The following is a 27,640-nucleotide window of genomic DNA, read 5'->3' on the forward strand; positions in this document are numbered from 1 at the left end:
ATCCATGTATCGACAATGTGGCACTGTGGACCATTTATGGGTAAACTTGTGACCAAGACCAGTAGCAGTCGAAACGTTCTTCAAAAGTCGCCTATTACCTATACTCACCTGTATTGCTTAATAAAAAAATACCATTGTTTGCAAGAATGAAATAAGAATGTGCAGTGGGCATGAATATACTTACCAGTGGTTAGTCCACCAGCACCTTGTCTTATCTTGAGATATCCTGAGAGTGCATATATTGATAAGGCCTCTCAAGTATACAGTATGATGTTTGGTCTTTTTATAGAAATCATGGATGGGATGCCCTAGATTTTGGCCAGTGTGACCCATTCTATTTTGTTTATGCTGCCTTAGGAACATTTAGTATCTCCAAAAGCCAAATTCATACTGGGAGTGTGTCAAGAGGTCCCGTCAGCCAAAGGGTTAGCTTGTTACTGACACTAAGTCCACCACACCTGGAAAAAATCATAAATTCTGTAGGTCATCATAGTACTTTATGGTCCCACCACAGAAGAAAAATCTGGAGAGATTCCCTGGGGTCCATGAATCAAGGAGGGCCATGGTTACACCGTAGTTCATGGTTACACCATAGTTCTACTGACGTGAGTAGACTTTACCTCATCTCTTAACCTTGGTCATTCCATTGTCTTGCAGATCTTATCTCCAAACTTCCCACCTGTAGACCTGGAGTAAACTCCTCCCAACCATCGGGATTCTATTATGAAGACTATTGGACATCCTTAGTGTGCAAGGGACATCATTTTCCTCAGCCTTCGGCTGCCCTTGACTGTCTTAGGGGGAAAGACATTCAAATGTTTGGAGACTCAACTCTGCGGCAGTGGTTTGAGTACCTGGAGAAGTTCATACCTAGTAAGAGCCATATTTTTTTATGACTTAATATCCTATTAATCTTTTTAAGGATAGGACACAAATACATTATTAGTGGTGCTCTCACTTCCATGGAAAACATTGGTAGAGTTTGTAAGACCTCCTGTGGTGACAGCTAGGATCCCCATCAAGTGGCTGGGAGAACAATGGTTTAGGTGAGGCCCCTGTGACACTAATGAGTGTAATGAAATAATTAATTTACTCTAATTACCAATCTTGTTCCTGGCCTTCTAGGTACTTAAAATTACAAGCAAGAGTACTACTGAGAGCTACTGAGTGCCTCTCTTCATTCACCACTTGTATTATCTTCTCATTAATTTTAGTAGGAACTCAACATAGCTCAGAAATTTCTCAGCCATTTTAGAAGCGACATTCAAAAGATAAGGGGGTCTCTGCTCATTGGCCCCACTAACTCTATGTTGGAGAAAAGTCAGATGTGAAGTGAACACCCAGAAGAGGATACAGAACAAATACTCTGCTTCCTCAAAAGTAAGACCTACCTCAAAATTAAGCCCTAGCATGATTTACAGACTTTTTGGACTATGCTTGAAATATAAGCCCTACTCCAAAAATAAGTCCTAGTTACAGTCATTGTCGGCATTAGGACTAGTCAAACTGTGCAATTTCTCAGGGTCCCCACTCTATTAGGGACACTAACATTTGTATTCTGAGGTTAACTGTTTAAGGACCTTTAATTACTTCACAGTCATGTGACAAAAGGTCTCTTAATTGCAATAGTCTAAATGAACTGAACAGGAGACAGACTGCCATTAGGGAGAAGGAAGATAAAACTGGACAATTTCACAAGGCCCCCAATCTCCTAGTGGCCCCAGTGTTTGTATTCTGATGATAAGACTGCTTAAGGACCTTTGTGATGTCATGTCATGTGACCAAAGGTCTCTTAATTGCAAAAGTCTAAATAAACTGAACAGCAGACAGACTGGCATTAGGGAGAAAGGAGAGAAAACTGAACAATTTCACAGGGCCCCCACTGTCCTAGCGGCCCCAGTGTTTCTATCCTGACGATAAGACTACTAAAGGACCTTTGTGACATCATGTCATGTGACCAAAGGTCTCTTAATTGCAGGAGTCTAAAGCTGAAGAGGAGACAGGCTCTGTGCATAGATAGAGGGTAAATAGATAAATAGACAGATATTTTTTACACTCAGTATTTTGAGAGTTGAAAGCCTAGTACATTAGCCCATAAACGGGAAAGAACTTTATGTTGGATCAGTGTTCTAAAACTCAAATCATCTCCGGTCTCCCCTTTTAATGTGTTTTTTAATATTATGGTGTAGAATGAGTTAAAATCTCATGATTTGTAGTAATCAGGAAAACCCAAAGACACAAGGTTGTCCAATACTTCTGCTGCAATTAGTGAGATCCACCAACAAGTTCTGAATGCTATGAGCAATTCTCCACCTCAATAAATACTGGAACATTTTGTTTAGTCCCTTCTCAATGCAGATATTTTTAATTTTTTTTCAATTTTGTATTTTCCTCCTTTTCTCTTTTTCTGGGGTAAGATATAGTTTTTCCATAATTTTTGGGTCCATACAGCTTTTTTTTCTCTATTTTGTGTTCATGAGAAGTTACCAAAAAACAGCAATTCAACCATCTAGGTTTATATTTCTATTATTTCAAATTTTACAGTATGGGATGATTATTCATAGAAGCTCCATCTTCTGGCACTGTTCCAACTCTTCCAGCGGCCCTAGTGCCGGGTGGCTCACTGGGTAATAATGGGGTTAGGGCCAGCTGTGTATTATCAGCTGTCCCTAAGCCCAAAATTCATGGTGTCACGCCAATATTAGACATGGCCACCATGAATTTCTAGTAAGATAAAAAAAAAACACATATAAAAATATTTTTATTAGAAACAAAACACAACACAATTAGTGACTCCGTCTTTATTGAACTAAAGAACCCCCGAGGGTCCTGTGATGTCCAATCCGGATCCAATATCATCTGATCGGTTTGCCGAAAGGTGAAGTAGATTCACCTCCCGAGCCGCTCCATACATCCGCAGTACACGTATGTTGGATGTTAACAAGGGGTTAAAACAACAAGATATAGAACTTCATAATAAACTTCATGGGAAGATCTGAGAATGGGGGTTATATTAATCACCCAGGCAGGTTAACAATGCAATTATTTATATTTCTTCTGTCCACAATCTTCCAGCAACTCCGGGCTAAAATGAGATGCCCCCAGTCCACGAGATCCCAAACCAGGACCGGTAGTTTTACTGCCCCCGTACCAGGCGATACCCACTGTCTCCCAACCTTTGGTTGGCCTATAGCTTTTGTATCTCCTACCGGTATAGTATTGTAGTCACAGCCTATACTCTTCCAGATGATGGATGTTAGTATCACATGTCTGCAGCTCTGGCCAAAGCAACTCCCAGCCTCTCATTAATGTCCTAAGTAGCACAAGCTGACCCCAAGATTGAGTCCAGTCCTCTGGATCAATGCAAGTATCTTCAGATCAGGGCACGTTTGTTAAATGAAGTGTATTAGTAAATCCAATATCTTATTATTGTAAACACCTTTACGCCTAATTATTCGGTTGGAGCTGGAAAATGTATAAAACTACTTCTAGACCATCCTTAGACCATAAATATATTGGCAGTCACTGCTCTACTCTGTAGTAATGTTCTAAGACAGAGCTACAAATTAAAGTAGCTAATTAAACACAGAATTTCCATATGCATAGAAAGAAAGAAGCAAGGTGGATCAAGAATTCACCACCCAACTTCAGAGCTACTCAAATAGCATTTTGAAACAAGAGAACAAGAGTAGAAATGCTTCAAATATTTTTATTATTAGTAATAGTCATAAAAAAAGGGGGTACAAAGAGGGTCTATAATGACCAAGACAATTTCAATATGGCACAAGGTGGGGACCTAGATGTAAAAGGTAGGCAAAGAACACACGGACAGTCAGCTGCACTTCACAAGGACTGTGAAACATTCATTTGCCAAAGACACAGCCATGTGAAACAGTGAATTGCTACTAAAAAAAGTACTCTTTCAGTGTCGCCATAAAGGAGCATTCACAGGAACACATGACCATGTCAAAGGGCAAAGCCAGGGGGTCAGCAAAAACAATAAATATGCATCATCACCCCAGTAACATGCATACAGAGTGGAAGTAAATAGCCAAAAAGTCAAAGAGACAATCAATCACTGTGCATAGAAAAACTGGAGCAGAGAAACATTATTGCACATAGTAAGTGCAGAAGGGCTGACCCACCGTGGATTATAACTGAACAAGATCAGAAAAGTGCTGTGAGAAGTGCAGGCAGGTCCGTGGGTGACAGGGAGCGTTACCCCAAGCACAAGACTCCGACGTACGTTTCACATTCAGTGATATCTTGCTTCATCAGGGAGTGGATAATGGCACAGCAGGGCTGCTTTAAATAGCTCGAGTTCAGCTGTGTGGCGTCACTGATCAATAACGGCGCGTGCGCGCATAGCGCCACTCAGATCCAGGGATTCCCACCGGCCGTCATGACGTCAGCGCATGCGTGGGAGCAGGGACGCGTCTCCAAAGCTCCCGGGAATGCGCAGAGGCCAACAAGGGACGGCCAGGGGGAGCCGGGCCCGCAGCACGACGCATGCACGCGCACATCAGTGAAATAGATCGACAGATACAGATCCAAAGCAAAAACAGTAAGGAGAATAACATGCATGTAATAGACAGATGGAAGAATAAACCCATTATAGGAGTAAATCCTATTATATCTATTGCAGTAATCAGAAGTTGGATCCATGATTCATATATCGGTGTCAAGATGATATTCAGGTTAAGACCAGAAAATGGGCAAAGCGGATGAGGTCATAGCTGTGCAAATAAGATAACAAGGGGAAAAAAGAAAAAGAGAATTAATACATTAAAAATAAGCACTAGAATCATATAAAATTGTAAAATAACCCCTATTGCCAGGGGAACACAAGGTGACATCAGAGAAAAGGGGCAAAACTCAAAGCCTCATTGAGGCCAGCTGGGGCAACTGTGCCAAGAGTCACCATCCACCTGGTCTCACGTTGGGCCAACCTCTTTTTGATGTTGCCGCCTCTGATACCACCATGGACGACCTCAATACCACGGACTAATAGTGATTTAGGGTCGCATCCATGGTGTATCTTGAAATGACGCGGCAAAGTTTTCAGGGAGGCAACATCATCCACCGTTTGAGCCGCAACAATGTCGCGCACGTGCTCTCTAACGCGGATGCGGAGTTCACGGGATGTAAGACCGATGTAAATTAGTGAACACCCGCAAACCGCGTAATACACTACATTAGATGTACCACATGAAATGTAGTCTCTAATCTGAAAATTGCGTTTACCGTCCGCAGTTGAGAACACAAAACTGCGCGACACATTACGGCAAGCCAAGCAGTGGCCGCATGGGAAGCAACCCATGCGAGGAGACACAGAACCAAGAAAACCGGATGTAGGCGGGACATAGTGACTATGAACTAGTATATCCCTTAAATTCGATGACCTTCTAGCGGTCATAGGTGGAAAATCAGGTAGTGAATCCTTGAGAGTAGGATCAGTCCTAAGGATGGACCAGTGTTGATTGAGAATGGCTCTGATGTTATGCCATTCACTATTATAGGTTGTAATAAATCGAACACAAGGTCCATCTGAGGAACGATTTTGTCTTGAAAGGAGTAGCTGAGACCTGGGAGTGTTTTTTGCCCTAAGGTACCCCCTCTTAATGCTGCGGTTGCTATATCCCCTTTCACGGAATCGCGACATGAGATCTGCGGCTTGCTCCTCGAATTTAGCATCCGAGGAGCATATCCTCCTCATCCTCAGGAACTGTCCGGTAGGGACAGCGGCAATAGTGGATGGGTTATGGGCCGACGAGGCGTGAATAAGCGAATTGACAGATGTGGATTTGCGGTAAACATCTGTTTGAATCAGATTATTATCGTCCACTTCAATCTGTACATCAAGAAAGTCAATCCGTTTGGTATGATATTTATAGATCAATTTAATATTAAAAGGATTCACGCCCAGTCGACCAACAAATGACTCGAGCTGCTCCGCCGTACCCCTCCAGAAAAATAACAAATCATCAATATACCTGAGCCAGCACTGCACCTGGGGAACGGCCTGGTCGCCCTCGTCGCCAAAAATTAATCTCTCCCAATAACCAAGGAAGAGATTAGCGTACGAGGGCGCACAGGCCGCACCCATCGCAGTGCCGCGCTGCTGCAGGTAAAATGAGTTCTTAAAAGTAAAAAAATTATGGGTAAGGATATAGCGGAGCAGCTGGAGTATCAGATCACACATGTCGCCGTCCAGACCGGAGGTCCCGAGGAAGAAGTGGACAGCCGCAAGACCATCTTCATGGCGGATGCAGGTGTACAATGACTCCACATCCGCCGTTACGATCAACATGTCTGATTCCATGTAGATGCCATCAATCCTGTTGAGCACGTCCGTTGTGTCTTTAAGATAGGAAGGAAGTGTCTCGACCAAAGGTTTTAGGTAGAAGTCTATAAACTTACATACCGGGTCACACATTCCCTCCAATCCAGACACAATCGGACGGCCCGGCGGATTGGTGGCATCCTTGTGAATCTTGGGGAGCAGATAAAAAGTGGGCACCTTAGGGTATTTTACCAGAAGTCCCTCCAGGACCTTCTTTGTAATAAGGCCATCATCCAGTGCCCGTTCCAAAATCATCAGAAGATCTCTGGAGAAGGTATGTACAGGGTTGTAGTCAAGTTTTTTGTAGGTATCTTTGTCCCTCAACTGACGGAAGGCCTCTTTCTCATATCTCTCAATAGGCCAAATTACAATGTTTCCCCCCTTATCAGCTGGTTTGAAAAGAACGTCTTTCCATCCTTCCAGTTGTTTCAGGGCGGTCCTCTGTCGGAAGCTGAGATTATCATTGTGGCGCCTTGACGATAGTTGAATAAAATCGTCAACCACCAGCTTCGTAAAAATATCGACAGAGGGACATAGCGACAAGGGGGGAAATCTCACAGATCTTGGCATGACAGAAGGTGGAAACCTACCTGCACCATCAGAGGATTGTTCAGATTGAAGTTCCTCCAGAATTGTTAGGGCCTCTCTCTCTGCACGACTATCCAAGCCAAAGGTTGGTGCACCCCGAGCATGCAGTTTCTTGAGCACCAACTTCCGAGAAAATAAAAATAAATCCTTCATGGCTGTAAAAAAATCAAAAGAATTAGTCGGCGAGAAAGAGAGACCCATGGAGAGAACCTCAACCTGAGCCTCGGATAGCGCATGTGTAGACAGGTTGATTACCTGTAATGCTCTACTGTCTTTCTTAGATGTTTTCTGTGGAGCCTGTTTAGTGGCCCTCAGCCTTGTTGTTATGCCAGCCGAAGAAGAGTCAATTTGAGAGTTATTGGTGACCATTCGCCCAGGAGGCCCAGCCTCATCGGAGGAGATGCCAGACATAATAGAGGTGGATCGAGACCGTGACCCTGATTTTGATCGGTACTTAGACCGTGACCTATAGGAGGGTTGTTGCCATCTATAAACTTGATTCAATTGTTGGTCACGTAAGTCTCTTTGAAATTTTTTTAACTTGAACGCCTGCAGCTCCTTCTCCATTTTCCCAAGCTCCAGGTCAATATCATTATTGAATTTAGCCAAGGCCTCAACCGATAGTTTAGATCTGATGACTTGAAGGAGTTCCTCCATTTCTTTTTCCATCTCTCCAATGGAGGAGCTGTTATGGTCACTCAGGAGCTGTAAAAAGCCCCTGGAACAAACACTGGATAACTCCTCCCATTTGGCTCTAAAGGAATCACATTCAACAGGAAATGAGGGGAACACCTGTATACGTAATCCCCTTGGGATAAGATTTTTGGATATATACTTGTCAAGAAATGCCCGGTTCCACCAGGTCTTAGTTCTGCGTCTCAGAAGTTCCCTGTACCGGGAAACTGCCTCTTTAGTATTGATGTCACCAGCAACCTCGTCACCATTGTTGCCAGCCACTTCAAGTGCCAGGTTAAGCTGTGAGAGCCAGGCATCATCGCGGGCCCTAAAATCCATCTTACTTGTAAAGAAAACTGTGGAAACCACAGAAACAACAATTAAACACAGAATTTCCATATGCATAGAAAGAAAGAAGCAAGGTGGATCAAGAATTCACCACCCAACTTCAGAGCTACTCAAATAGCATTTTGAAACAAGAGAACAAGAGTAGAAATGCTTCAAATATTTTTATTATTAGTAATAGTCATAAAAAAAGGGGGTACAAAGAGGGTCTATAATGACCAAGACAATTTCAATATGGCACAAGGTGGGGACCTAGATGTAAAAGGTAGGCAAAGAACACACGGACAGTCAGCTGCACTTCACAAGGACTGTGAAACATTCATTTGCCAAAGACACAGCCATGTGAAACAGTGAATTGCTACTAAAAAAAGTACTCTTTCAGTGTCGCCATAAAGGAGCATTCACAGGAACACATGACCATGTCAAAGGGCAAAGCCAGGGGGTCAGCAAAAACAATAAATATGCATCATCACCCCAGTAACATGCATACAGAGTGGAAGTAAATAGCCAAAAAGTCAAAGAGACAATCAATCACTGTGCATAGAAAAACTGGAGCAGAGAAACATTATTGCACATAGTAAGTGCAGAAGGGCTGACCCACCGTGGATTATAACTGAACAAGATCAGAAAAGTGCTGTGAGAAGTGCAGGCAGGTCCGTGGGTGACAGGGAGCGTTACCCCAAGCACAAGACTCCGACGTACGTTTCACATTCAGTGATATCTTGCTTCATCAGGGAGTGGATAATGGCACAGCAGGGCTGCTTTAAATAGCCCGAGTTCAGCTGTGTGGCGTCACTGATCAATAACGGCGCGTGCGCGCATAGCGCCACTCAGATCCAGGGATTCCCACCGGCCGTCATGACGTCAGCGCATGCGCGGGAGCAGGGACGCGTCTCCAAAGCTCCCGGGAATGCGCAGAGGCCAACAAGGGACGGCCAGGGGGAGCCGGGCCCGCAGCGCGACGCATGCACGCGCACATCAGTGAAATAGATCGACAGATACAGATCCAAAGCAAAAACAGTAAGGAGAATAACATGCATGTAATAGACAGATGGAAGAATAAACCCATTATAGGAGTAAATCCTATTATATCTATTGCAGTAATCAGAAGTTGGATCCATGATTCATATATCGGTGTCAAGATGATATTCAGGTTAAGACCAGATATATCTGTCGATCTATTTCACTGATGTGCGCGTGCATGCGTCGCGCTGCGGGCCCGGCTCCCCCTGGCCGTCCCTTGTTGGCCTCTGCGCATTCCTGGGAGCTTTGGAGACGCGTCCCTGCTCCCGCGCATGCGCTGACGTCATGACGGCCGGTGGGAATCCCTGGATCTGAGTGGCGCTATGCGCGCACGCGCCGTTATTGATCAGTGACGCCACACAGCTGAACTCGGGCTATTTAAAGCAGCCCTGCTGTGCCATTATCCACTCCCTGATGAAGCAAGATATCACTGAATGTGAAACGTACGTCGGAGTCTTGTGCTTGGGGTAACGCTCCCTGTCACCCACGGACCTGCCTGCACTTCTCACAGCACTTTTCTGATCTTGTTCAGTTATAATCCACGGTGGGTCAGCCCTTCTGCACTTACTATGTGCAATAATGTTTCTCTGCTCCAGTTTTTCTATGCACAGTGATTGATTGTCTCTTTGACTTTTTGGCTATTTACTTCCACTCTGTATGCATGTTACTGGGGTGATGATGCATATTTATTGTTTTTGCTGACCCCCTGGCTTTGCCCTTTGACATGGTCATGTGTTCCTGTGAATGCTCCTTTATGGCGACACTGAAAGAGTACTTTTTTTAGTAGCAATTCACTGTTTCACATGGCTGTGTCTTTGGCAAATGAATGTTTCACAGTCCTTGTGAAGTGCAGCTGACTGTCCGTGTGTTCTTTGCCTACCTTTTACATCTAGGTCCCCACCTTGTGCCATATTGAAATTGTCTTGGTCATTATAGACCCTCTTTGTACCCCCTTTTTTTATGACTATTACTAATAATAAAAATATTTGAAGCATTTCTACTCTTGTTCTCTTGTTTCAAAATGCTATTTGAGTAGCTCTGAAGTTGGGTGGTGAATTCTTGATCCACCTTGCTTCTTTCTTTCTATGCATATGGAAATTCTGTGTTTAATTGTTGTTTCTGTGGTTTCCACAGTTTTCTTTACAAGTAAGATGGATTTTAGGGCCCGCGATGATGCCTGGCTCTCACAGCTTAACCTGGCACTTGAAGTGGCTGGCAACAATGGTGACGAGGTTGCTGGTGACATCAATACTAAAGAGGCAGTTTCCCGGTACAGGGAACTTCTGAGACGCAGAACTAAGACCTGGTGGAACCGGGCATTTCTTGACAAGTATATATCCAAAAATCTTATCCCAAGGGGATTACGTATACAGGTGTTCCCCTCATTTCCTGTTGAATGTGATTCCTTTAGAGCCAAATGGGAGGAGTTATCCAGTGTTTGTTCCAGGGGCTTTTTACAGCTCCTGAGTGACCATAACAGCTCCTCCATTGGAGAGATGGAAAAAGAAATGGAGGAACTCCTTCAAGTCATCAGATCTAAACTATCGGTTGAGGCCTTGGCTAAATTCAATAATGATATTGACCTGGAGCTTGGGAAAATGGAGAAGGAGCTGCAGGCGTTCAAGTTAAAAAAATTTCAAAGAGACTTACGTGACCAACAATTGAATCAAGTTTATAGATGGCAACAACCCTCCTATAGGTCACGGTCTAAGTACCGATCAAAATCAGGGTCACGGTCTCGATCCACCTCTATTATGTCTGGCATCTCCTCCGATGAGGCTGGGCCTCCTGGGCGAATGGTCACCAATAACTCTCAAATTGACTCTTCTTCGGCTGGCATAACAACAAGGCTGAGAGCCACTAAACAGGCTCCACAGAAAACATCTAAGAAAGACAGTAGAGCATTACAGGTAATCAACCTGTCTACACATGCGCTATCCGAGGCTCAGGTTGAGGTTCTCTCCATGGGTCTCTCTTTCTCGCCGACTAATTCTTTTGATTTTTTTACAGCCATGAAGGATTTATTTTTATTTTCTCGGAAGTTGGTGCTCAAGAAACTGCATGCTCGGGGTGCACCAACCTTTGGCTTGGATAGTCGTGCAGAGAGAGAGGCCCTAACAATTCTGGAGGAACTTCAATCTGAACAATCCTCTGATGGTGCAGGTAGGTTTCCACCTTCTGTCATGCCAAGATCTGTGAGATTTCCCCCCTTGTCGCTATGTCCCTCTGTCGATATTTTTACGAAGCTGGTGGTTGACGATTTTATTCAACTATCGTCAAGGCGCCACAATGATAATCTCAGCTTCCGACAGAGGACCGCCCTGAAACAACTGGAAGGATGGAAAGACGTTCTTTTCAAACCAGCTGATAAGGGGGGAAACATTGTAATTTGGCCTATTGAGAGATATGAGAAAGAGGCCTTCCGTCAGTTGAGGGACAAAGATACCTACAAAAAACTTGACTACAACCCTGTACATACCTTCTCCAGAGATCTTCTGATGATTTTGGAACGGGCACTGGATGATGGCCTTATTACAAAGAAGGTCCTGGAGGGACTTCTGGTAAAATACCCTAAGGTGCCCACTTTTTATCTGCTCCCCAAGATTCACAAGGATGCCACCAATCCGCCGGGCCGTCCGATTGTGTCTGGATTGGAGGGAATGTGTGACCCGGTATGTAAGTTTATAGACTTCTACCTAAAACCTTTGGTCGAGACACTTCCTTCCTATCTTAAAGACACAACGGACGTGCTCAACAGGATTGATGGCATCTACATGGAATCAGACATGTTGATCGTAACGGCGGATGTGGAGTCATTGTACACCTGCATCCGCCATGAAGATGGTCTTGCGGCTGTCCACTTCTTCCTCGGGACCTCCGGTCTGGACGGCGACATGTGTGATCTGATACTCCAGCTGCTCCGCTATATCCTTACCCATAATTTTTTTACTTTTAAGAACTCATTTTACCTGCAGCAGCGCGGCACTGCGATGGGTGCGGCCTGTGCGCCCTCGTACGCTAATCTCTTCCTTGGTTATTGGGAGAGATTAATTTTTGGCGACGAGGGCGACCAGGCCGTTCCCCAGGTGCAGTGCTGGCTCAGGTATATTGATGATTTGTTATTTTTCTGGAGGGGTACGGCGGAGCAGCTCGAGTCATTTGTTGGTCGACTGGGCGTGAATCCTTTTAATATTAAATTGATCTATAAATATCATACCAAACGGATTGACTTTCTTGATGTACAGATTGAAGTGGACGATAATAATCTGATTCAAACAGATGTTTACCGCAAATCCACATCTGTCAATTCGCTTATTCACGCCTCGTCGGCCCATAACCCATCCACTATTGCCGCTGTCCCTACCGGACAGTTCCTGAGGATGAGGAGGATATGCTCCTCGGATGCTAAATTCGAGGAGCAAGCCGCAGATCTCATGTCGCGATTCCGTGAAAGGGGATATAGCAACCGCAGCATTAAGAGGGGGTACCTTAGGGCAAAAAACACTCCCAGGTCTCAGCTACTCCTTTCAAGACAAAATCGTTCCTCAGATGGACCTTGTGTTCGATTTATTACAACCTATAATAGTGAATGGCATAACATCAGAGCCATTCTCAATCAACACTGGTCCATCCTTAGGACTGATCCTACTCTCAAGGATTCACTACCTGATTTTCCACCTATGACCGCTAGAAGGTCATCGAATTTAAGGGATATACTAGTTCATAGTCACTATGTCCCGCCTACATCCGGTTTTCTTGGTTCTGTGTCTCCTCGCATGGGTTGCTTCCCATGCGGCCACTGCTTGGCTTGCCGTAATGTGTCGCGCAGTTTTGTGTTCTCAACTGCGGACGGTAAACGCAATTTTCAGATTAGAGACTACATTTCATGTGGTACATCTAATGTAGTGTATTACGCGGTTTGCGGGTGTTCACTAATTTACATCGGTCTTACATCCCGTGAACTCCGCATCCGCGTTAGAGAGCACGTGCGCGACATTGTTGCGGCTCAAACGGTGGATGATGTTGCCTCCCTGAAAACTTTGCCGCGTCATTTCAAGATACACCATGGATGCGACCCTAAATCACTATTAGTCCGTGGTATTGAGGTCGTCCATGGTGGTATCAGAGGCGGCAACATCAAAAAGAGGTTGGCCCAACGTGAGACCAGGTGGATGGTGACTCTTGGCACAGTTGCCCCAGCTGGCCTCAATGAGGCTTTGAGTTTTGCCCCTTTTCTCTGATGTCACCTTGTGTTCCCCTGGCAATAGGGGTTATTTTACAATTTTATATGATTCTAGTGCTTATTTTTAATGTATTAATTCTCTTTTTCTTTTTTCCCCTTGTTATCTTATTTGCACAGCTATGACCTCATCCGCTTTGCCCATTTTCTGGTCTTAACCTGAATATCATCTTGACACCGATATATGAATCATGGATCCAACTTCTGATTACTGCAATAGATATAATAGGATTTACTCCTATAATGGGTTTATTCTTCCATCTGTCTATTACATGCATGTTATTCTCCTTACTGTTTTTGCTTTGGATCTGTATCTGTCGATCTATTTCACTGATGTGCGCGTGCATGCGTCGCGCTGCGGGCCCGGCTCCCCCTGGCCGTCCCTTGTTGGCCTCTGCGCATTCCCGGGAGCTTTGGAGACGCGTCCCTGCTCCCGCGCATGCGCTGACGTCATGACGGCCGGTGGGAATCCCTGGATCTGAGTGGCGCTATGCGCGCACGCGCCGTTATTGATCAGTGACGCCACACAGCTGAACTCGGGCTATTTAAAGCAGCCCTGCTGTGCCATTATCCACTCCCTGATGAAGCAAGATATCACTGAATGTGAAACGTACGTCGGAGTCTTGTGCTTGGGGTAACGCTCCCTGTCACCCACGGACCTGCCTGCACTTCTCACAGCACTTTTCTGATCTTGTTCAGTTATAATCCACGGTGGGTCAGCCCTTCTGCACTTACTATGTGCAATAATGTTTCTCTGCTCCAGTTTTTCTATGCACAGTGATTGATTGTCTCTTTGACTTTTTGGCTATTTACTTCCACTCTGTATGCATGTTACTGGGGTGATGATGCATATTTATTGTTTTTGCTGACCCCCTGGCTTTGCCCTTTGACATGGTCATGTGTTCCTGTGAATGCTCCTTTATGGCGACACTGAAAGAGTACTTTTTTTAGTAGCAATTCACTGTTTCACATGGCTGTGTCTTTGGCAAATGAATGTTTCACAGTCCTTGTGAAGTGCAGCTGACTGTCCGTGTGTTCTTTGCCTACCTTTTACATCTAGGTCCCCACCTTGTGCCATATTGAAATTGTCTTGGTCATTATAGACCCTCTTTGTACCCCCTTTTTTTATGACTATTACTAATAATAAAAATATTTGAAGCATTTCTACTCTTGTTCTCTTGTTTCAAAATTAAAGTAGCTACACAACATCTTGTGTCGCACACAGCTGGATTCCCCATAAAGAATGTAGAGATGGTTTAATAGCGTCTGTCATGAACAGCCAGGGGAGTCACTCAGATATCCCGCAGCTGTTCGCTGATTTGTCACAACCACGACTACTCTCTAGCGCCCCTCTTGCCAGCAGGCCACTTTTGGTGCTGCAGGACAATGAACAGAATGAGGCTGCTGAGCTAATAATGCCAAATATTGGAAGTCTCACAGCAAGGGTAAATGTATATATCCCCGATTCCCGCTAATTGAATATATATATACCTTGGAACCCTTAATGATAGCACTCCAATAATTCTATGATATAACAATTACGCTGCCACCACCCAGCTTTTCGGGATAGCTGGGGACTCGTTTCAGATAGCATAAGGCCCTTCGGGTTCTTTGGATTCATATATAAAGCATGAGGAAAGAAACTATTACATTTTATATATTTAATCCGAAAATAGGCAGTATTTAAAAAATATACAAGAATTTACAAAAAGGAACAATACAAATACAGTATAGACAGTTACATAAAAATAAAAGATATAAACGTGAAACTTACTAAACTCGTGCCATAGATGTGACGTCCAAACTTAGGGAGTGGAGGGACTCCAAGAGAAGAAGATGGTAGAATCGGCCAGCATAACCCTTACTGATGCCCTCCAGTACTGACTCACCCCTGCAAGGAGCTAGTCGCTCTTATGCCTTTAGGTAACCCCCTCTCTGTGACCTCATTTTACAGTCTCTTGTGGGCTCTGCCGAGATTGTCACAAAGTTCTTTAATTCTAGTTTTTGACATATCTTTACCCCTGGGCCACACATGTGAAAGATATTAGCGTCATATTTTATATCTCGATTTTACATTTACATAGACTCCAAACACAACGCATGTAGCATGATTTTACTGGCCAATACTCATTTGTTGCGCTACCAGCGATCTTCTCGTGAAGCTAAACGGTGCGCTGGGTTCAGCGCGCCACAGGGATTCTGGCAATATGCTTTTCATTTTTCTAGCATTATTGTAGCGCTTAAAAACGGTTTTTAGAAGTTTTTCCCTCCAATAGAACAAAGGGATGTCTTTCTATGCATCCTTTGGCTGCAGTTCTACCATCACCCAAAGTCATAAATACCTAAACTTTCAGGCCGATCAGATAATCATCATGACGATCTGTGGCTGATGGCAGAGAGGGGGGTGAGGACCCTTCCAGAGTTTTACATGACACCTCCCCCTTTTTGAGGTAGCATGGGAGATTGATTTGCCGATCGTCTCCTAAGGCTACCTCGCTGGCATCCCCCTGCCGGGACAGCCCGTCAGCGTTGCCATGCTCAACACCCTTCTTGTGTTGAATGGTAAAATCATACTGCTGTAGTGCCAAGCTCCACCACAGTAGCTTACCATTGTCGCCGGCCACCTGGTGTAGCCAGCTGATAGGGTTGTGGTCTGTTACTATGGTGAAGTTGCGTCCATATAGGTAGGGCTGCAGCTTGCGCAGGGCCCACACTATGGCGAGGCACTCCTTCTCCACAATGGCGTAGGCCACTTCCCGGGATAAGAGCATGCGGCTGAGAAACACCACCGGATGCTCTTCTCCCTCCCCATTTACCTGGCTGAGTACTGCACCCAGGACAAATGCACTGGCATCTGTCTGAACTATGAACCGTCGGGTGAAGTCTTGGGCTTGTAGAATTGGGGAACTGGCGAGGGCAGCTTTCAGTGCTCTAAAGGACTGTTCACAGTCATCTATCTGTCCAGGTGACTACTTGCGGTAGCTTCTTTTTGATGAGGTCCGTCAATGGCTTAGCAAGAGCACTATAGTTAGGAACGAACTTCCTATAGTACCGTGCCGTACCCAAGAAGTACATCACCTGCTTCTTTGACTTGGGGGTAGGCCAGGAGGTGATGGCATCAACCTTGCCTGGCTCTGGTTTCAGGGCTCCGCCACCCACTCGGTGTCCGAGGTACTGTACCTCCGTCATGCCGATCTGACACTTCCCTGGCTTTATAGTCAGACCAGCGCTTTGGATCTGCCTGAGCACCTGCTCCAGGTGCCCCAGGTGTTCCTCCCAAGTGGGACTAAAGATGGCAATGTCATCCAGGTAAGCGACTGCAAACCCTCCTAGTCCCTCGAGCAGCTGGTCGACCAATCGCTGGAAAGTGGCAGGAGCATTTCTCATGCCAAAGGGCATGACGAGGGATTCATACAGCCCGAATGGGGTGATGAAGGCGGACATTTCTTGTGCTTCCTTGGACATAGGAATCTGCCAGTACCCTCGACTCAGGTCCATGATTGTCAGGTAACGGGCCCCGGCTAAGCAATCCAGTAGCTCATCGATGCGTGGCATTGGGTACGCATCGGGTGCTGTGATTGCATTTAGCCTCCTGTAGTCCACACAAAACCAGGTTGTCTGGTCCTTTTTTGGAACCAAAACTACAGGTGATGCCTGTGCACTTTTGGACCTCTGGATCACCCCCAGGACTAGCATTTCATCGATCTCCCTTTTTTTGTCCTTTTGTACCTCTAGGGAGACACGGTATGGGGGTTGACGGACAGGGGAATGACTCCCTGTGTCCACCTGGTGGGTGGCTAGGAATGTCGTCCCTGGGACATTCGTGAAGGTCATCAGATAGGGCCGGAATACCTCCTGCAGCTGGGACCTTTGGTCCATGGATAGCTGTGGGTTGAATGCCGCCTCCTCGATAGACCCTCCATCCTGGGCCGAGGCGAGCAAGTCCACCAAGACATCGCTTTCGCGCCTTCCTCGGGAAGGCTACACACAGGAAGGGCGAAGGCTTCCCTGTCATGATGAGCTTTCATTATGTTGACATGGAAGACCTTTTGCCTCTTCCTGGCATGGTCGATGGTAACCACGTAGTTTACGTCATTGAGGCGCTGATGCACAAGGTATGGACCCTCCCAGGCCGCCTGAAGCTTGTTCTGGGTCATTGGGACTAGGACCCACACCTTATGACCCACTTCGTACACCCGCTCTCGAGCGTGTTGGTTGTACCATCGCTTCTGGCTGGCCTGGGCTTGCACCATATTCTTGTGCACCAGCCGTGTCATTGACTGCATTTTGTCACGGAGCCGAATGACATACTCCACAATGGACACTTCTGGGGAGTTCAGTTCCTCTTCCCAGGATTCCCTTACCAGACCAAGAGGCCCCTGGACTCGTCTGCCATACAGGAGCTTGAAGGGGGAAACCCCCATTGAGGCCTGTGGTACCTCTCTGTAGGCAAACAGCAGGTGTGAGAGATACCACTCCCAGTCGCGTCCATGTGACTCAACCAGCATCTTAAGCATCTGCTTAAAGGTACCATTAAATCGCTCACACAAACCATTGGTCTGTGGGTGATAGGCGCTTGATACCAGATGTTGCACCTGCATTTTCTTACAGAGAGCCTCCATTAGACGAGACATGAACTGAGTCCCCTGGTCGGTAAGCATCTCCCTGGGAAATCCTACTCGAGAGAATATGGCCAGGAGGGAATCTGTCACCTTATCGACCCTAACTGAGGACAGAACCACTGCCTCCGGATACCGGGTAGCATAGTCTACCACAGTAAGGATGAAATGTTTTCCAGAGCTGCTGGGGACAGCCAGAGGCCCGACGATGTCTACAGAGACCCTCTGGAAAGGCTCCTCTATCACCGGCAAAGAGATCAGGGGAGCTTTGGGAGCAGGCCATGACTTTCCCACTCTTTGACATGTGATACAGGAGCGGCAGTAATTGGCAACATCTGTCCCCATTTTGGGCCAAAAGAAGTGGTGAGACAGCCGGGCCTTGGTTTTTCTGACCCCCAAGTGTCCAGCGTGTGGGATCTCATGGGCAATCCGCAGGAACTCACTCCTAAAGCGGTGAGGCACCACCAGCTGTCTTTCCTTCAGCCACTCCTGTTGGGGGTAACAGGGAACAGTCTCCCGGTACAACCTCCCCTGGTCCCAGAATACCCTCTCCTTATCAGTCTCGGAGGAGGACTTCTCTGCGAGGTCCCTTAACATCTCTAGACTGGCATCAGTTCGTAGAGCCACCTGGAACTCTTGGCTAGAGGCAGCCAAAAGTGACGTTAAGGTTCCAACCTCATCGGGACCCTCTGGGACCTGCTCTGGGTCCGTAACCAGTTCCAGTATCCCTCTGGGTGAAGAGGTGTCAGAAGGCAAGGTTTCATTTGTGTTCTGGGCACTCTGACTGCGGGTGACAGCACCGATGAAGGCTGTCTCCCGGGGAGATAACAACTCTTCCCCATTAGCCTGACCGACTCTGGGTGCTACTTGCTCCTCATCCCATAGTACCTTAGGAGCAGCACCAATCCTGGGGCAGCTACCACCGGCTGTGTCACTGTCTGCTGTGACACTGGTCTGCTGCATTTGACCACTTTCCTCGTGGTTCTCATGTCTGCCTCCATCTCTGTCAGCACAGACACTTACTACCTTGGGGACGGCCTCAGCCACATCACCCTGCAGCGTGGCATGGCTGAGTTCCCCTGTACAAACCTCTACTTTATTACCGTGCACAACATTTGTAATCACTTTCTGGATATCCGCATTCGGGTCACATGACTTAACAGCGCTTGCATCACATGACTTATCAACAACATTTGCATCACATGACTTCTCAACAACATTTGTATCACGTGACCTATTGGATTGGAGAGGATCATCAGGGAGAAATTGTGCAACCAATCGTCCCAAATCAGTCCCCAATAAAACATTGGTTGGTAGATGTTCGGACACCCCCACTTCCCTCCACCTTCTCCCCGCACCCCAGTCGAGAGAAACCCGGGCCATTGGGAAAGATTGGCGAACACCCCCAACCCCAGTGACAGTCAGGAGTTTTCCCGGGATAAAGTTTTCAGGAGGCACCAGTTCGGGGCGGATCAGGGTTCGGTCGGCTCCAGTGTTCTTGAGTCCCAGAGGGGATTCCGCCCACGGTGACGGAGTGTAGGTTTTCGCAGGCCCTACCACTCGCCTCCCCCACCAAAAAGACAGCTGCACTAGGCCCTTGGGCCCTGCATGTGGGGTTCCTCTTCTGCCTCTCTGGGCAAGTGGAGCTGAGGTGTCCAGGCTGGTTGCAGGAAAAACACCTGCGAGTGTCAGAGGTGGGCCGGGCACTGGTGGATGACACAGGACCTACGGGAGGTCGGCTGGTAGGGGCAGGGGTGGTCGTAGTTGTCATCTTACCCCCTTTCCAGCTGACGGTGGATGGCTTCCGCACCCCGATGCACGGTTGGCTTCATAGGTAACGGCAATCTGTGCTGCTGTTTTTGCATCCTTTGGTTCCCGGTCCATCACGAACTGTCGCACGTCCGCAGGACACGTGTGTAGGAATTGGTCCTTTACCATCAGGTCTTTTATCTGCTCACCAGTGGTGGCGGACAGTCCTTGGGCCCATTGGTTAAAGTTGGTCCGGAGCCCATCCACAAAGTCTCTGCTGCTGTCATGTGGTCCACGCTGGAGGGTCCGGAACTTTTGCGGTACATCTCTGGCTCAGCTGATAGTTCCGTATTAGGGCCTGCTTTATGGCCTCATAGTCTCCACTCTGCTCTTGAGGGAGACTGGCAAACGCATCCAGGGCCTTGCCTCGCAGCCCTGGGGTTCAGTATCGTGCCCATTGTGCTGGGGGCCACTGGTACTGCAAGCAAGTCTTTTCAAATCCCCTCAGAAAGGTGTCCAAGTCCCCATCCTTTTCCATCACAGGAAAGTGCTCCGGTCAGGGCTTACAGCTGTTGGCTATATTGGACTCACCGTTCAGTGAGGAAGATGTCTGCTGCTGGGCTTTGAGGAACTTCAATTCATGGTCTCTCTGGACTTGGCGCTCTCGCTCGGCTCTCTAAGCCTCTCGCTCGGCTCTCTCAGCCTGGGCCTGGCGCTCGGCTCTCTCAACCTCTCGCTCTGCTCTCTCAGCCTCTCAGTATTGCTGAATGAGGTTCAGCCGTCCCTCCCGATCCTCCGCTGCGAGTTGCTGTAGGGCCACCTGCAGGTAGGAGTCCATGTTGCCCCGGTCACTGCTCTGGCTTGCAGTTGATGGTGGGGACTCTGCAGCAGCACCATCTTGGGCTTGGCTTGCCTCCTCTTATTCAGCACTGGGGGAACGGACATGCTCTGCGTCCCATTGTAAAAGTTCTTTAATCAGGTCCTGCCTCTTCTTGCCATGGGCATCAATCAACTTGGATCTGCAGAGTGCAGCAAGAACCTCCTTCTTCTGCTGATTGTACCAGGCTTCTGTCACAGCATTCATCATTGCCAAATAAAAGATTAGGATAGAAAACCAAGAGAGAAGGGAGGGGGTAACTGCTACACATACAGTATTGTTCCAGGTATATTTAAACACTGAGTTCAATCCTCAAAACTTTTGAAAGTTTTTAGTGAAAGGGTTAATTGCTCAAACCAGATCACTAATGCTCTATATCCCACCGCTTGCCACCAATTTGTCATGAACAGCCGGGGGAGTCACTCAGATATCCCGTAGCTGTTTGCTGATTTGTCACAACCACGAGTACTCTCTAGTGCCCCTCTTGTCGGCAGGCCACTTTTGGTACTGCAGGACAATGAACAGAATGAAGCTGCTGAGCTAATAATGCCAAATATTGGAGGTCTCACAGCAAGGGTAAATGAATATATATCCGATTCCCGCTAATGGAATATATATATACCTCGGTACCCTTAATGATAGCACTCCAATAATTCTATGCAATAATAATTACGCTGCCACCACCCAGCTTTTCGGGTTAGCTGGGGACCCGTTTCAGATAGCATAAGGCCCTTCGGGTTCTTTGGATTCGTATATAAAGCATGAGGAAAGAAACTATTAAATTTTATATATTTAATCTGAAAATAGGCAGTGTTTAAAAAAATATACAAGAATTTGGAAAAGGGAACAATACAAATACAGTATAGACAGTTACATAAAAATAAAAGGTATAAACGTGAAACTTACTAAACTCGTGCCATAGATGTGATGTCTGAATTTAGGGAGGGAGGGACTCCAAGAGAAGATGATGGTAGAATCGGCCAGTATCACCCTTAGGCGGGCTTTACACGTTGCAACATCGTTACCGATATATCGTCGGGGTCACGTCGTTAATGACGCACATCAGGCACCGGTAGCGACATCGCAGCGTGTAAATCCTAGGTGCGACGATGAACGAGCACAGAAGTGTACAATCTCGCTGATCTGTGTCACGTCGTTCATTTCCATAATGTTTGTCGTTCCTGCAGCTCCACACATCGTTGTGTGTAAACCTGCAGGAGTGACAAACATCTCCTTACCTGCGTCCCGACGGCAATGTGGAAGGGAGAAGGTGGGCGGGATGTTATGTCCCGCTCATCTCCACCCCTCCGCTTCTATTGGCCGGCCGATTAGTGACGTCGCGGTGACGCCGAACGCACCTCCCCCTTGAAGGAGGGATTGTTCGGCAGTCACAGCGACGTCGCCGAGCAGGTATATGTGTGTTAAGCTGCCGTAGCGATAATGTTCGCTATGGCAGCAATCACCACATATCGCAGGTGCGACGGGGGCGGGTGCTATCGCACTGGACATCGCTAGCAATTGCTAGCGATGTCGCAGCGTGTAAAGCCCGCCTTACTGATGCCCTCCAGTACTGACTCACCCCTGCAAGGAGCTAGTCGCTCTTCTGCCTTTAGGTAACCCCCCCTCTTTGTGACCTCATTTTACAGTCTCTTGTGGGCTGTGCCGAGATTGCCACAAAGTTCTTTAATTCTAGCTTTTCAAGTATCTTTACCCCTGGGCCACTCAGGTGAAAGATATTAGCATCATATTTTATATCTCGATTTTACATTTACATAGACACCAAACACAACGCATCTAGCATGATTTTAATGGCCAATACTCATTTGTTGCGCTACCAGCGATCTTCCCGTGAAGCTAAACGGTGCGCTGAGTTCAGCGCTCCACAGGAATTCTGGCAATATGCTTTTAATTTTTCTAGCATTAACGTGGCGCTTAAAAACAGTTTTAGAAGTTTTTCCCTCCAATAGAACAAAGGGATGTCTTTCTATGCATCCTTTGGCTGCAGTTCTACCATCACCCAAAGTCATAAATACCTAAACTTTCAGGCCGATCAGATAATCGTCATGACGATCTGTGGCTGATGGCAGAGGGGGGTGAGGACCCTTCCAGAGTTTTACATGACAGTGTCTGTGCCTTCTCTAATGCTATATACACAGCTCTGAGTGAGAGCTGTTTAGACCGATTAGGGAGCTCTGATAGCACTTCCTCTTCTGGACCTAGTGACCATGTGATTGCTAGTTATAGAAAGAGAGCAAGAGCTTATGAATCCTAGGAGACACAGTCAGTTCTGCTATGCAGGAAGGAGGCAGAACTTCCCCTGTAACTGGAGCTAAATTACCAGCCCTAGTTACAGGGGAAGTAAAAAATTTTTAAAAGTATTTAAATGTTGAAATGCCCCAAAAGGTCTATTATGATCTTTTTGTGAGCAAAAAGTGTTAAATATTTAAAAAATAAAATCCTACATACCTCAAAAATATGTTTTATTTTGTCTGTAGGTCTAAAGAGAATAGACCTTCATGTCAATTACAAGTCAGGACCTCTGATAGCTGTAGATGCCACTGCTGGTCTGGTCATGCGATGGCGAACTCATGGATTACCCATAAGGACCACCAAGACCATGGTGTCCGACATACACTATGAATCGTCTGACATGGCCGGGATCGGTGGAGGGCCCCACACCGTGATCATTCTCACCTTATGGGCCCACTTTACCACATACCCTGTGATGGTTTATATAGAAAGGCTGGAGAGAGTCCGTCGAGCAATCACATCTCTACTTTTTCGAAGCCCTGAGACGACGGTGTTCATCAAATCGGCCAATACTGGTTATAAGTCGATATACGGCAGTGACTGGTTGTCTCTTCAGCTGGACATTTTACTGAGGGCGGCCTTCAAGGGAATGGGAGTGATAATCCTGGATGTCTGGGACATGACATCCTGCCACTATCTTCCCGACAATATCCACCCGGGACCTCAAGTCATCAAGAACGAGGTGGATCTTATGTTGTCTTATATATGTCCACAGAATTGAAGAAAAAAAGACTTGTTATGTTTTTGGTTGCGGTTGTCCTGATGATAAGAAATATGTTCAAATTAATTTATGTCATATTTAATACAGGTTATTTATTTTTTTAAGTTATACTTGTGGAGTTTTTGCTGATTTTTTTTCTTGACTTTTATTATTTATTATACTTATATATACATCACAGGATGGAATATTTGGTGTCAGGTAAAACACACAAAATACAAGGGTACACCGGGGACACAATAACAAGGGTGGGTCCTAGCACTAGTGAGAGGAAAGATGGGCACCTCCTCACTTACCTACCGCTATACCCTGCACTTTTAGCCAGTCCCTATGCAGGGTCCTCACCTGTCGCCCAGTAAGAACCTGAAGCCCTGAGGGACCCTGCCGTAAGCACTGGCTACTGAGTGGGAAGGTAAGGATCACAAGTCCCACTGCTGCACTAAAACAACACACCAAGAGAAGGTAAGACAGACAAGGGGGAAAACAACAGAGTAAAACTAACAAGTAGGACCCTATATAACAAGAAAAAAAACAGCATAAAAACAACCTCCACTCAAAAATATTATGTATTGCAAAGTGTGCACAGTACCAACATTCCAAGCTGTACTATTGAAAAAATGAGATTTTTGGCAAAAAATTGCAATTTTTCGAGCCACCCCGCCAACGTCACGGCAAATCTCCTGGGGCAGTCCTAACACTAAAATATTTTTATTTAAAGTGTGCCATGTGGCCTCACATATGCAAAATTAGGACTGCACAGCACGTACCTTGTGCTTTTCAGTCACCGTCTCCATGACTGATTCATGGTTGTGGGCGGGACAGGCCCGAGCACATGCTGCACCTCATGTTTATTTTTCCATCTGTCCTGATTTTTGGCGGTTGGTGGCTGTTCACACTGGCCATCCAACCCCGTCCACTGGCTATTTATTCTAAGCAGCATGTGCTCGGGCCTGTCCCGCCCACAACCATGAATCAGTCATGGAGACGGTGACTGAAAAGCACAAGGTACGTGCTGTGCAGTCCTAATTTTGCATATGTGAGGCCACATGGCACACTTTAAATAAAAATATTTTAGTGTTAGGACTGCCCCAGGAGATTTGCCGTGACGTTGGCGGGGTGGCTCGAAAAATTGCAATTTTTTGCCAAAAATCTCATTTTTTCAATAGTACAGCTTGGAATGTTGGTACTGTGCACACTTTGCAATACATAATATTTTTGAGTGGAGGTTGTTTTTATGCTGTTTTTTTTCTTGTTATATAGGGTCCCAGTTGATTCTCATCTTGCAGTGCACCTCATGTTTATTTTTCCATCTGTCCTGATTTTTGGCGGTTGGTGGCTGTTCACACTGGCCATCCAACCCCGTCCACTGGCTATTTATTCTAAGCAGCATGTGCTCGGGCCTGTCCCGCCCACAACCATGAATCAGTCATGGAGACGGTGACTGAAAAGCACAAGGTACGTGCTGTGCAGTCCTAATTTTGCATATGTGAGGCCACATGGCACACTTTAAATAAAAATATTTTAGTGTTAGGACTGCCCCAGGAGATTTGCCGTGACGTTGGCGGGGTGGCTCGAAAAATTGCAATTTTTTGCCAAAAATCTCATTTTTTCAATAGTACAGCTTGGAATGTTGGTACTGTGCACACTTTGCAATACATAATATTTTTGAGTGGAGGTTGTTTTTATGCTGTTTTTTTTCTTGTTATATAGGGTCCCAGTTGATTCTCATCTTGCAGTGCACCTCATGTTTATTTTTCCATCTGTCCTGATTTTTGGCGGTTGGTGGCTGTTCACACTGGCCATCCAACCCCGTCCACTGGCTATTTATTCTAAGCAGCATGTGCTCGGGCCTGTCCCGCCCACAACCATGAATCAGTCATGGAGACGGTGACTGAAAAGCACAAGGTACGTGCTGTGCAGTCCTAATTTTGCATATGTGAGGCCACATGGCACACTTTAAATAAAAATATTTTAGTGTTAGGACTGCCCCAGGAGATTTGCCGTGACGTTGGCGGGGTGGCTCGAAAAATTGCAATTTTTTGCCAAAAATCTCATTTTTTCAATAGTACAGCTTGGAATGTTGGTACTGTGCACACTTTGCAATACATAATATTTTTGAGTGGAGGTTGTTTTTATGCTGTTTTTTTTTCTTGTTATATAGGGTCCCAGTTGATTCTCATCTTGCAGTGCACCTCATGTTTATTTTTCCATCTGTCCTGATTTTTGGCGGTTGGTGGCTGTTCACACTGGCCATCCAACCCCGTCCACTGGCTATTTATTCTAAGCAGCATGTGCTCGGGCCTGTCCCGCCCACAACCATGAATCAGTCATGGAGACGGTGACTGAAAAGCACAAGGTACGTGCTGTGCAGTCCTAATTTTGCATATGTGAGGCCACATGGCACACTTTAAATAAAAATATTTTAGTGTTAGGACTGCCCCAGGAGATTTGCCGTGACGTTGGCGGGGTGGCTCGAAAAATTGCAATTTTTTGCCAAAAATCTCATTTTTTCAATAGTACAGCTTGGAATGTTGGTACTGTGCACACTTTGCAATACATAATATTTTTGAGTGGAGGTTGTTTTTAAAACTAACAAGTAGTCTGCAGACAGGCACCAGTTTTGTAGCCTAAACTGCAACTAACAGCAACTACTCCAGCAGCTCCTTCCACCTCCAGGCCCAGAATCCAAATGGCAAAGACAATACCCTGCACCCTCTGCTATATATATAAAGTGACTGGGAGTGGTCTCAAACCGAAAACATCTGACTAGGAGTCAGAAGTTTCTGTCAAGGAAGACTGACATTAACCCTTGCCACACCCAAATAAAGAAAGCACATTTAATATGTAGAGTCTCAGATGACAAAGAGAGACTCTAGTCCTGATCCGTCACTAGTCTCAAAATACAGAGACATAGCCCTGACAATGTATATATTTTTTGCCTATATTTACATATGGATATGCCTCCAAAACAGAAAATATGGTCTGGCACCACGGAGGTCTTCCACTTCACCTTGGGGTATGTGACCATATTAGAAGACTTCTGGTTGCACATCCAGTTGTCCCTTCTTCAGTCTCTCTCCTGTTATTTCTCCAGTTCTATCACCGTACATAGGGGCAGAATTATGGTAATAATAATAATAATAATTGAATAGAAGGGAGCAGATTCTGTTTAATATATAAAAGAGGGAACAGGGGATAGTTAGGTTAATGAGTTGAGGTCATAGACTTGTCTGAGAGATGGGTTTATAAAGCACACTTAAAAACTTGGGGTCTAGGCATTAGTTGGTTCATCTGGGGTAGTGCATTCCAGAAAACTGGTGCAGCACGAAAGAAGTCTTGGAGATGGAGGTGCAAGGTTTGGATTATGAAGGACGTTAGTCTTAGATCAGTTGCAGAATCAAGAGAATGTGTAGGGTGATCGACAGAGATGAGGGAATAGATATAGAGTGGTGCAGAACTGTGTAGAGGTTAGAGATGGAGAGCGATAAGTTTGTACTGTATTCCGTAGCAGATAGGTAACCAGTGTAATGACTGGCACAGGATGGAGGCATCGTGGTAGCGGCTGGACAGATATACGAGGGGCGATCCAAAAGTAATGATAATCGGTTATTTCTATTGCACACAGAAATTAAAATAAAATGTTTTCTTCTCTCTTAGGTACCCACTAGTCCAGGAAAGAAAAATCACTTAAATAGGCCACGATTCCCGGGAGCTACATTCATTTGAATATGAACTGCCGAGGAGTGAACATCAAAATGGAAAAAAACGAGCTCAGAGCGGTCATCAAATACCTGTGCTTTAAAAAAATGACTACCAAGGACATACACAGCGACTTGGTGGAAACATTGGGGGACTCTTCTCCTCCATATTCCACAGTTGCACGCTGGGCCAAGGAATTTAAGCTGGGAAGAACATAGACGGAAGATGAATATCGTGAAGGACGCCCATCCACGTCCCTCTATGAAGAAAACGTGAAAAAAGTTGAAGAAGTTGTATTGGCAGATCGAAGAGTGACTATCAGGCATGTAGCTGAGGTCACAGGGATCTCATATGGCAGTATTCAAAGAATCCTTGCAAAAGAATTGCATATGAGAAAGGTCTCCGCGCGTTGGGTGCCAAAAATGTTAACCGACGAGCAAAAGAAGAAACGAGT

General features: G+C 46.0%; 1 protein-coding gene across 1 annotated transcript in view; it reads left to right on the forward strand.

Annotated features, from left to right (window-relative positions):
• Positions 1-23,572, forward strand: part of LOC142302100 (NXPE family member 3-like) — a 127,843-nt gene extending 104,271 nt beyond the window's left edge. The window contains exons 5-6 of the mRNA XM_075343180.1: positions 658-873; positions 22,955-23,572. Coding sequence (XP_075199295.1) covers positions 658-873; positions 22,955-23,490 — 752 coding nt within the window. The 3' untranslated portion in view covers positions 23,491-23,572. The remainder of the gene's footprint in view (positions 1-657; positions 874-22,954) is intronic.
• The last annotated feature ends 4,068 nt before the right edge of the window (positions 23,573-27,640 follow it).

This window comes from Anomaloglossus baeobatrachus, chromosome 4 (assembly GCF_048569485.1).
Source record: "Anomaloglossus baeobatrachus isolate aAnoBae1 chromosome 4, aAnoBae1.hap1, whole genome shotgun sequence".
Lineage (NCBI taxonomy): Eukaryota > Metazoa > Chordata > Amphibia > Anura > Aromobatidae > Anomaloglossus > Anomaloglossus baeobatrachus.